General features: G+C 46.8%; 1 protein-coding gene across 4 annotated transcripts in view; it reads right to left on the bottom strand.

The window, feature by feature from the left end:
• Positions 1-12012, bottom strand: part of Hecw2 (HECT, C2 and WW domain containing E3 ubiquitin protein ligase 2) — a 301655-nt gene that overhangs the window by 75872 nt on the left and 213771 nt on the right. For all 4 annotated transcript variants that reach the window (XM_075956458.1, XM_075956459.1, XM_075956460.1 and 1 more), the window contains one exon: positions 9031-9216. In XM_075956458.1, coding sequence (XP_075812573.1) covers positions 9031-9216 — 186 coding nt within the window. The remainder of the gene's footprint in view (positions 1-9030; positions 9217-12012) is intronic.

Genomic DNA, 12012 nt, shown 5'->3' with positions numbered 1-12012 from the left:
GTCTCCTTATTAGGGACACAGGTGGGGTCCTTCTGCTCATCCTCCATCCTGTCCCCTAAAGTAAGGAAGTTAACAGCTGTTCTGGTGGAAGGTCCACCCCAGCTCTTAGCATCCATATACCCAAAGAGTCTGGAATGTCCTGGTGGAAGCTCCATCCCCAACCCCTGGCATCTGTACACCCAAAGAGTGTGGAATGTTCGGGTGGTAGCTCCACCCCAAGACCCCTCCCCATCTCTCTTCAAACCCTGCTGCAGCTCAGAATGCCCTGACCCCTCCCCCAGAGATGCTCAAGGCCACTCCCACAGAGTATTAAAACTGCCCCCCCCCCCCAGAAAACAGACAAGTGGTTTTTCCCATCTCTCTTTTCCGTCTCCTCTGGGGGGGATGGGGGGGTGGGGGGGATGGGGGGGTGGGGGGGTGGGGGGGATTGGGAAATCATCCAGGAGAGTTTTCTATCCATTAAACTCGGACTTTCTCCTCTGGGGGTAGGGGTAGGGGCTGGAAAATCACTGGGGAGCGTTTTTTAATCCATTAAACTCGGACTTTTTCTAATTTGTTTTGATTTGGTCTGAGTTGGATTGCTGTGTTGGTGGAGAGGCTTCTGGGGTGCAGGAACTTCCAACAGCCAGCATACTAAAGCAACGGAAGTGGATAAACAAAACGAGAGAACTGGAGTAGCTGGAGGGGGGCGGTCTTGTAACTTCAGGAACCTCCCGATCAATCCAGCTGGCTCACCTCTGAACTTCCTCATACGAATGAGAATGAATACACTCTCCCAAGTAAACCCTGGGTAGGTGTTCTATCACAGTCCAGGCAAGCCAACCCCAGCCGGTCACACCACAATCTCCATGGCAAAGCAACCGTGCCCTCGCTAAACTTCAGACTGGAGCCAGCATCTCAGCAAAGGATTTTCATTATTTGATAATGGCATCTGGTCATCGGTCACTATTAATCCAGTTGTGTCACAGCTGTGGATTTCAGGGAAACACTTGGGAACTTACAAAGCTGGGACATTATTTAAAATGTCAGGAAGTAGCGATCGTCTCTACAAATTAGGCTAAGGCGCCACAGGCTAAAGAGCACACTCCTCGCACTCTGTCCTTACAGCTCTTCCCCGTCTATGGCGCGCTCTCAAGATCCCTACGGTGCTCTTCTCGCTTCTCCCACACCTTGTCCCCAGACTTGGCTTTGGAAAAGCACTGAAGGATGCCTTGACCGGGGTTGAGAACCACAGCCACTCATGCGCGGCACGTGGCTTCTTCTCTACTGATGCAATCTGAAGAGGCTCAGCCGCATCGTCCACGTGACCTGCGCTGCAACCCTCACCACTAAGAGGTCGGAGGCCTGGCCGTGGGCAGGGAGGGCAGTGTGTTCGTCACGTCAGGAGGGGTCCCGTTCCAGAGTCAATGGAATGTGTGCACTGTTTACATAAGTTTTTCCAGTCGCAAGTACTTGAGAGGAAAGGTCTTGAAAATCTCCGCGAGCATCACAGATCTAGGGCACTAACAGGATACAGCACCCAGGAGCAATTGCTCAGCACGCATTTGGGCTCAGGGTTTTTTGTGTGACCTTGGATGGGTCTCCTTAGGATGTTGCTGTGTTATATATATGTAAAAGGGGGTGACTCAGGTCACGGCCAAGGTGTGAAAATGCAGGCTACTTTAAAGTAAACTGGGCCTGGGTTTCATCTCTAGCACCACCAGGAGCAAGAAACCCCAGATGAAGCACAAAAAATCACCGTGCAATTTGCAGGCTGGCTAGTTAGTTCCTGGGTGACACACACCAATTATATCAGAAAAGTAGATCACTTTCCACAGGGAACGCTAACTAGTTCAAGTGAGCAACGAAGCTGACCTGGTCCTTTTTTTTTAAAAAAAAAAAATGGGTCACTTTCACGCCACAGCTCCTGAACAGCCTGCAATTACTGATGGGTGTCTATCTAGCAGGCAACTGTCTGAAACTTGATTTAAGAAAACAGTCATCGGAAGTCGTTAGTCCTGTTCAAATTAGCAGCTCTCAGGGCATTTTCCGAACAGCACCCTTCCCTACTGTCAAGTTTCATAAAGGAAATTCACTCAAGCTTCCTAGAGCTGTGCCCACTAAGACTAGCAACGCAGAAGTGGGGCGGAATGCAAACACACACACACGCACATGCACACGCACACGCACACGCACACACACACACACGCACACACACACACACACGCACATGCACACGCACACACACACACGCACATGCACACGCACACACACACACACACGCAAACACACACACATGCACACACACACACATGCACACACACACACACGCACACACACACACACACGCACACACACACACACACACGCACACACACACACACGCACACACACACACATGCACACACACACACACACATGCACACACACACACACGCACACACACACACACGCGCACACACACACACACACAAACACACACACGCACACACATGCACATGCACACGCACACGCACACACACACGCACACACACACACACACACACACACACACACGGCTTCAGGGCACCGTCAGAGTCAAGAAATATGGGCCGGCTGGAGCCAAGCGGTATTTTAGCAAGGCCAAACAAAACACATCTCTTTCTTTACACAATTCTCTTTTTCTTTTTCCTTGTCTTTTTTTTTTAAACTTCTATTATTTTAAGCAAAGGAAAGGCCATCCGTACTTATGAAGAAATACCAACGGCAACCTCAACGAATCTAAGCTAAAGAAGCTTGGGATTGTTTCCAGTTAATATTTTGCCAAACCGGGAATATCTAGGAAAGGACCAGGCATGTAAACACAGCAAAACACAGAGCCCCCGCCCCACTCCAGACGGGCGGTCGCTGCTAACATTTTCCTTTCTCTTATTTATGACCACATGACCGTGGAAGACTAAAAATGGGGTTATCCAAATCAACACATTTTCCAGGAAAACAGAGGGATTGCTGGGGACTCTGAAAAATAATATGTTTTTAAAGTCCCAATGCAAGTCATGAGGATAACTTAAGAAGAAAGAAAGGGAAAATCCATTCCTGATTCGGGCATTTCCTTCCAGAGTCTAAAATCTGAGCATTTTACTCAGAAACACCCACGAAGCCCAAGCTTGTTCTATTATTCCTTCATCCAAATTGACGCAGCCCAGAAAGACAACGACTCTCATTTTGCTGTTTGTGTTCTATATCTACTAATTTGTGTTTATTCAGACAACAGAAATGATCAGTTTACATTCGTTAGATAATGGGTGTCATTGTGATCTTTTCGGAACTGAATCTAATACATCTGATCTTTATCTCCCTGTGGGTTTTTTGACTTGGTATCGTTTACCACTTAAAAATTAGGCAAGGGGTCCTTAAAAACAGTGGCTGATAATTCAACTGTTGAGTGAGTGTGAGCCTTACCATCTCGCCATTAGTAGGGTTTGGTGCTACCACAGCTCTGGGGGCAGGGCAGTGTGGGTACAAACGCTCACAGGAAAGAGAACCCAGGCTCACAGAGGTCATGCCAAGAAGCTGCAGATCCAAGAAGCTTCCCAATTCAACATATGTTTTTTTCAAATCCATTAAATTAACCATTGCAAACCCAAAACAGAGCAAAATAAAACACAGAGAGAAAAGAAAGTGAAGGTATTTAAAACCAGTGTTCTCCCTAGGAAACTGCATCTTCAGTTCCTAACTGTCTGACTGCTGTGAGCTCTTACTAGTTACTAAACTCAGCCAAGAACCAGAGATATTTGAAGTAAGTCACATCTTAATAGTATTTGATGACCTTTTCTCATATAAATAATAAAACTTTGATCAGCACTGCTACTCAGATCTCAAATTGCCCTTGATTTTAATATTCCTGAGTGTGCCAAAGTTTAAAGACTGTTCTTATAAGAGGCAAGGAAAATGTTTAAATAATAGTTCTTTTTCTTTGTTTGTGGTTCCTTCAAAATTAGATCTTTGCACTGGGGAACACGGCACACTCTTCGAGATCCAGAGCCTGGGAGGCTAAAGAAGGAAGATCCCAAAGTCAAGGCCGAACTGGACTAAGGGAGAATTCAAGGTCAGCTTGATCAACCTTTGGAGACCTTGTCTCAAAAACTGAGAAACAGAACTAGAAGCAGAGACAGGTACCAGAGAGCTCAGCCACAGTTTGCCCAATGGGCAAGGCCCTGGGTTGATGCTCAGAATGGGGGTGGGGAGAGAATACATGTACATTCGTGTCCTGGGGGAAATTGAAGTCCTGGGTCCTGACTTCAATACATGTATGCAGAAGTTAGTCATGTAGTCTTCAAACATCTATTGTGTATAAAACTAAACCTGGATTAACTGTCAGCTTCAAAGTTACAGAATTAAAATAATTAAGGCGATAACAGAATAAAGTACAACTAATAAATACTATAATGGGGTTTTGAATGAGAGCTCACTCCAAATGAAATTCAGATCAGGAAGAAAAGCGTGAGCATTATAGTTTATCTGTGCTCTCCCTTATCCCACCTGCACTTCCAGCCAAGTGCTGGAATGGGGAGCATCCTTGGGAGGTGATTAGGTCATACGAGAGTGGGCCCCCCACAAATAGGATCAGTAATGGCAGAGGGACCTCAAGAATGGCATCCGCGCTTGTTCAAAGAACTGCCCGGAGAGCTACCTAGTGACTTTAGCCACTTACAAGAATACAGGCCAGGCTGGAGCGATGGCTCAGCAGTTAAGAGCATTGCCAGCTCTTCCAAAGGTCCTGAGTTCATTTCCTAGCAACCACATGGTGACTCACAACCATCTGAAATGAGGTCTGGTGCCCTCTTCTGGCCTGCAGGTATACATGTAGACAGAATATTGTATACATAATAAGTAAATAAATATTAAGAAAAAAAGAGAATACAGGCCCTCCCTGAACACACAAGTCCTGCCAGCACCTTGATCCAAAACATCTCAGCCTCTGGAATTGTGAGGAATGAGTTTCTGTTGTGTGTAAACCACACACTCTATATTTTACTAACGTACTTAAAAAAAAAAGATCACTACATATTTGATATTAAGTCACAGTTAAGAACCATGTAACCTAACCTTAGAGGTCAAGGAAGCCAAAACCTATACAACCTAAGAGCTTTAAAATAGGAATTTTCACCCTTTAACTGAATCTATTCATTTTAAAACTACTTTTGCTAACAATGAACTCAGATACCACACAATTCATTCACTTACTGTATCTGTTTTGCTCTGTTAATGGAGACACAGGGATGCATAAGTGTGGCCACTATCTAATTTTAGCAAAATTTTCCTCCAAAATGACTATTTTAGGAAGCCAATAGTCTACCTTCAGCCTCTCTGCAGTGCCTCTTCGGGGCATGGCACAATATGTAACCTTTGGGGTGGTTTCTTTCCCTTAGCAAGCATTTTCAACGCTCATATATGTTGTGGCATGGTGTTGATTTCATTCCTTTGTAGTATCAAGTAATGTTCCATTGGACCAATCCACCACATTTTATTAATCAACGATACATATTTGGCTTATTTCCAACTTCTGGTTTATAAGTAATACAGCTCTGAACACTGAAACGGGTGCTTTTATGTGGGACGTGTGTTTCTCTTGGGTGTATATATAAAATTGGCAGGTTACACGACAGCTGCTCGCTTAAGAGTTTCAGAAACTCCCAGGCTGGTTCCAAAGTTGATGGATCATTTTCTGCTTCTATCAGCAGGAGCCGAGGGGTCCAACTTCTCTACATGCTCCCCCGGCCAAGTGCAAAATGTCATGCAATTTATTCTTACTCTTTGATTATTTATCTTTAAAATTATCAATTGATTCATTTATTTTACTCTACATATATGAGTATTTCTATCTGCATATATGTATGTGTTCCTTGTATGTGCTTGGCACATCAGGAGGGAAGAAGAGAGTGTTGGATTCCCCTGGAACTGGGGTGATGGGCGTTGTAAATTTCCATGTGGGCTCTGGGAACCAAACCTAGGTCCTCTGCGAGAGCAACAAGGGCTCTTAATCACTGTGACACCTCTCCGGCCCCGTCAATCTTAAATGAATGTTCTACGCCACACCCTTCGTCTGTGTGTCTTAAAAAACAGTCTTTACCTCACAACTCCCAGAGTAGCTGGATTTGTGTTCCTGTGGAATCGACAGTCGTCTGATTAAAAATTATCCACCCAAAAAAGAAAATCTCTTCCAAAATTAAAATCACCTGAAGCACACATCACAAGTATGGAATGTAAACCAGCCAAGACAAGCTATGAATAATTAAAAGAGCTCAGGTGGAAGGCTTGAGAGAAGGCCCTGTGGTAAAGAGCAATGGCCGCTCTTCCAGAGGGCCCAGGTTCAATTCCCAGTACCCACAGGGAAGTTCACAACCCTCTGATGCGCCAGTACCAGAGACCCTCTGAGGCCCTCTTCTGGCTTCTAAGGGCACGTCATGCACACACGGTATATAGAGCTAACTGTAGGAGAAATAACCAGACACATAAAATAAAAAAGGGGGAAAAAGACGGTCCGATGGAAAGAGCTATATCTAGCGAGAGAGCAGATGGGAGGGGTGGGCGTCAGGAGAGTGAGCCCGGGAGCGTCTTGCTTCACTCCGAGGGAAGATGATGATAGGGAACCACAGGTGATTTCTCGTTCATTCACTGATTTGAGATGTTTCTCCATGAGTGCACTGGGAGAAAGGGGCGTGACCCAGACACACAAAAGAAACCTCATGGAGGGATCTTCTGCTCAGGAAGCTAGGGCACGTTAATAACCACATCATCAGGCAGATGAGGACCTCCCCCGACAAGTCTTTGCTGTCGGCACAATAATTGAAGAAGACAGCCATCCACCCGCTCAAGAGTGAGACTTAGGGGAAGGGAACATTGAACACCCAAGCCTATCGCTCATGAAATGTGACATTCTGGTTTTTTAAGACAGGGTCTTGCTATGTACCCTTGGTGCAAGTAATTGTCTGTATTCTGTCAATCATGTTTTAAATAAACGCTGATTGGCCAGGCAGGAAATACAGGTGGGAAAACCAGACAGGAAGTAGAAATGATGTAATGAGAACAGGAGAATTCTGGGAAGGAGGAAGCTGATTCCTCCCACTCCTGCCCAGACCACTGAAGCTGCAGGACGTGATCTGCCCCACTGAAAAAAAAGGTACTGAGCCACATGGCTATCATAGACCAGAAAAATGGGTTAATCAAGATGTGAGAGCTAGCCAGTGAGAGGCTAGAGCTAATGGGCCAATCAGCTTATAATTTATGGAGACCTATGTGTGATTTCCTTTGGGGCTAAACGGTTGTGGGGTACCGGGTGGGACAGAAACCCAAACAAGGAGGCCTGGCCCTTCATGTTACATACCCTAGGCTTGTCTTGAGCTGACTGTGTAGCCCAGGCTAGCCTCTAAGCCATGCCAATCCTGCTCAGCCTTGCAAGGGATGAGATTACAGGTGTGAGCCTTCACCCTCGGCCCTAATTGTGGGGTCCAGGTCAGTCTAAGCAGTTGCTGGGCGTCGTTTCAATCGACTGATGCAGACTTAGCTGCAGCGATGCCACGTCCTCCCCGGTGTCCCTGCTTCTGTCTTCCTAGTCAGACTGTCATGCTTCTGACTCACTGCCACTGGACCTGTGATCCAGGGCCATGATCGCAGATCATTGCCTTGATCGCCTCTAAACTCATGCCTGACCCTACTAAACCCTTGTTCGGGAACGAGAGAACTTGTCAATCAGCCCTGTAGGAATCAAGTCAGTAGTTCCCATGAAGTCTGAGTTCCTCCTCTCACTAAAACAAACACTTTGACTGTAAGGGGCTCTGGGAGAAGTTGGCTGGGAGTGGAAATTGAGGTTGTAGAAGGCACTTCCGGAAAAGCAGCTTATATCGCAAACTTTACCGGCCCCGTTTACCTTGAACGCTCTTCCCCCAGGAGTCAGTTCACACCCCATGTCCTTCATGCTTCCCTAACGACCACGAAGACTTCCCCAAACACCTGTACAGAACGCCACCCGTTCTCATCTTTCCACAGACTCTGGCCTCAGCCTACAACGTGGTATTAATCACCTCTGGGCACACAGTTTCTTTACTTGCCTCTTGCCTGTCTCTTTTCTTCAAAGGGCACGCCTCTGAAGTAAAAGGCTTAACTGCGTGGTAGGGGTGCTCAAAGCCTGGCTTTGCAAAAAAAACAAAATGACTCTCATTGTTACGTACTTTAAATAACACGCCATTATAGTCCTCTTTGTAAGTGTTATACATCCATACTTCTTATAGGAAGAGAAACTGGGGTTCATTATACAAAATCTAGAAACTATAATATCGCAGTCAAGAGCACGGTTGGTGGAACCAGATGATCTGGGCCCCAGCACAGTTTAGCCATAGCCTGTCTTGGGGATGCTTTGGCTCCGGAACATCTCATGTTTAAGGTGCTTCACCGTGTGTGACGTGAGAAGCCTCTACGTATCTATCAAGACCTTAGACAGTGCACGGTTCACAGGGGCAGTCAAGCAAACGTCCAATAAAAAAAATGTTCACTAGGGGAACACCTTCGAACAAAAGCAACTTTCTCATTGGGACTCGTCACTCACGTCCAACGTCCCGATTAAAACTGGGCTTTCTGGCTCGCCGTCTGCACAGGAAGACGTCATCACTCTGGTCTTTATGTGCTTCTCGTCATAAACTAGGGAGTTGTTCAAGGTGCAGCCAGGCCAGGGCTCTGAGCTGTAACTGAAGCTCAGGCTTGGCCAGCGACTTGCACAATGGCTCACCGATTCATAAGTACACTCTCTAAACCACACGACCATGTCTTAGTCTCCTGTTTACAACACAAGTCACAGCACACAGGAGGGTAAGTAAGTGTTGTCAGGCTTTTCTCTAGTCGGCGGAAAACGGTAAGAGAGCACAGACAGAAGAAGGTCCAGGGAAAGAAACATGGACACCAAACCCATGCCTCTTGCAGCAACAAGCTGCCTGGGCAGGTTTGCACTGAACCCGAGGAGATGTGATGTTTGTCCCCGCAAAAGTCGAGGGAAACCCCAAGAGCGGCTCAGGTTACCTTGCCCTGATGGTCATGCTTCATCTCCCAGCCCCTCGGTAGCTCCAGCTGCTTGTTTGCAAACATGTTGAGGAAGCCCACGAGGTCCCGGTTATGCTGATAGCGTTCGAAGTGGTGGGTGTCCCGCCGGACTTTGGTGATCATGTGCTTCAGACACGTGTTGTTTGTAAACATACGGTAGGCACTCTAGAGGGAAGACGACGACAACAACGACCGTTAGGCTGTCCACGTGCACGGGCCTGGGAATCACCGCACGGCAGATATCGGGTCCTTTGATGGTGTGGAAAACATGAACACAGGCTTCTGCGTCACCCCAAACCCACATATGGAAACAGCCAAAGGAGCAGACTGGCTCGCACACACAGAAACTGTAGAAAGCGAGGCCCTTCATGACCGGTTTCTAGTTTTCTTTTTCTCCTTACTTCTGCTCCCCCCTCCCAGCCCGTTTGGTTTTTTCAAGACAGGATTTCTTTGTATAGCCCTGGCTATCCTCAGATTCCCTCTGTAGACCAGGCTGACCTTGAACTCACAGAGATCCACCTGCCTTTACCTCCCTAGTGCTGGGATTAGAGGTGTGCACCACCACTGCCCAACCTGGTTTTTAGCTTTCTGAGAATAAGCATAGGACATTAGATCCTAGGGTTGGTCTTAAGAAAACACACAATCGCAAGTGTATGATGTTGGGGATAAACATACCACCCGACAGTGAACCCCAAGAGTCTGCTCTTCCTCCAGCTTTGGAGCAGGTCCCTGGCTCAGAGGGTCAGACAGTGTAGAAGCAGAGAGTTAAGGGTCACGCTATTTGGAAAATGCTTACTATATATTTGGATATCAGAAACACACTAACAAGGTGAGTTGCTCTTCCATCAATCATGTCCATGGAGACCGCAGCAGACAGAGACACTCATCTGAAATCCTGCACCCTCCTGGGTGGGTGGGGGCAGATGCTTAGGGAGCCAGGGTGTAGTTAGAACACCTTGGAGACCATCCCTCACTGTTTTGTCTTGTTTTGGTGGTCCCCACCCACCCCCTTGTCCACACACACAGCTGCATTGATTAAAACACAAGTTTAATAAAATACCACTCTACCACCACCCCCAAACCAAAAAGATTATCTGGTTATAAACACTACTGTTTAAACTCATTATCAAAGATTGCGAAACCTGCCTGTGTCTCAGACTGCCCACACCTCGGTTCTTCAGCAAATGCGTGAGCTAATCCGCGTACTTCGCAGCGGAAAGGGATCTATGCTCCTGAGTCACTAGGAAAGTTGGTACCCAGGAAGCCGACCATCCACCCTGGAATTCTATTCCTCACCGATACAGTGAAAGGACTCCTGAGTGCCCTGCTTTTCAGCATCACAGAGGTACTAGGATTGGTGGAGTCTGAGGTTAGGGCTTTCCTTCATGGGCTTTGTTATTTCTTTCAGCCTTAGCCCAAAGTAACTTGCGCAGACCTCAGAGTACCTGGACACAGTGCCAATGGAATGACCATTTCCCATCTGTCTGTGTCAGTACTACGTAGCTATCAGTACAAAAGATGTGACACAGCAGTCTCTCCAGGGTCCTCCGGAGTAGTCACATCCAGCTCACACATTTTATGGCTCATTGTGAAGCCCCACAGAGCTCTCTTCTCTTTGGTGTGGTAAGCATGGGAAGTGGGAACATTCCAGTCTAGCTTGTGAGTGTGTTTGGATCATGAGAATTCTGGTAATCTTACTTGGAATGAAAACACAGCTTAGTTAGCTTAACTTGCTGGCATTTGATAGTTCCTGTGCCTGGTGTGTAACAAAAAAGGGTTCTTATTAGCGCCCTTGCATAGATAGTTTTTGCTTTGCATTTAAAATATTTTTCCCTATCAATACATATAATAGAAGGAAGGAGGGAGGGAAAAGGGAAGGAAGAGAGGAAGGGAGGGAAGGTGATCAGCTATAATAAACCAATCTCAGATCTTAATTCCTTAAACCAGAGTCTTAAATACCGTGAGGCATTTCAACTTGCCAGTCTAAAGGCAAACTGTTTTTGATGGCTGGAGGCTTTGTGTGGTCCAGAGCCTCAGAACTGCAAAGCAGGCAGGAGATCAGGGAACATGAGAGCATGGGAAAATGATTCTATGAAGACAGGGGGGTCTAACAAAATAAGTTGGAGGTTGCCAGAGAGAAACTTGGGCTAGCAAATCGTTTATCCTGTGGTTAGCCCGACTTGAGGTTTTCACTGCCATCAGCAGGCGCTTGCTTCCTGTACTGGCTCTGTGTTCCTCACGTGTCCTCACACAGCCACGACAAGTTTCAGTGCCCGAGACCGCACCAGTCTGTGCGGTGATGACAAAGAACTTTCGGGGCATTCTGTGTAACAAGCCTCTCTGGGGACAAACGCTTGCATGCTGACTGTGCTGAAGAGATGGTGCCCTGGCCATTGTTCTAAGTGGGTGTAGCCAAGGAGATGGGACACAGTGCTTCCTAATCCAGAGCAGCAAACCCGTCCCTCCTGTCTGCTAAAGAGAGGCAGCCCAACTCCAGTAGAGCAGGACGTGGCAGTCAGGGTCAGGAACCCTTGCCAGCCTCGGGCTTGGTGCAATTCCCAGTGAATGGACGGCTCCTCCAGCGTGGGAATCCTACCTAGGTCTTGTAATTAACGATATCCTTTTATCTTCCTCCTCCCGACTCAGGGAGACACTGTGCCAGGTGGGAGCGATCTTGGAAAAAAAGCGCCTATCAAAGCAAATTAAGAGTAAGAAGTATTCTTTGCCCATTCTTAAGCAGTAAACAACCTTTAGAATCATAGCCTTGCCAAGTCTGAAAAACGTCACCGTGACTGTCAGGGGCTGAAGAAAACAGCTCTCCAAGCTGTTCCCTTTTCATCAGGGAAGAATTTTTGAACAGACATATATGTAAGCAGGCAACACATACGCCGTACCGTGTATATACGTATACATGCATGATGTATAGTGTGCTCTGTCTACGCAAACACATAAAGTTTAAAA

This window comes from Microtus pennsylvanicus, chromosome 22 (assembly GCF_037038515.1).
Source record: "Microtus pennsylvanicus isolate mMicPen1 chromosome 22, mMicPen1.hap1, whole genome shotgun sequence".
Lineage (NCBI taxonomy): Eukaryota > Metazoa > Chordata > Mammalia > Rodentia > Cricetidae > Microtus > Microtus pennsylvanicus.
The sequence above is the reverse complement of the archived record's forward strand: the minus strand, read 5'-3'. Positions and strand labels throughout refer to the sequence as shown.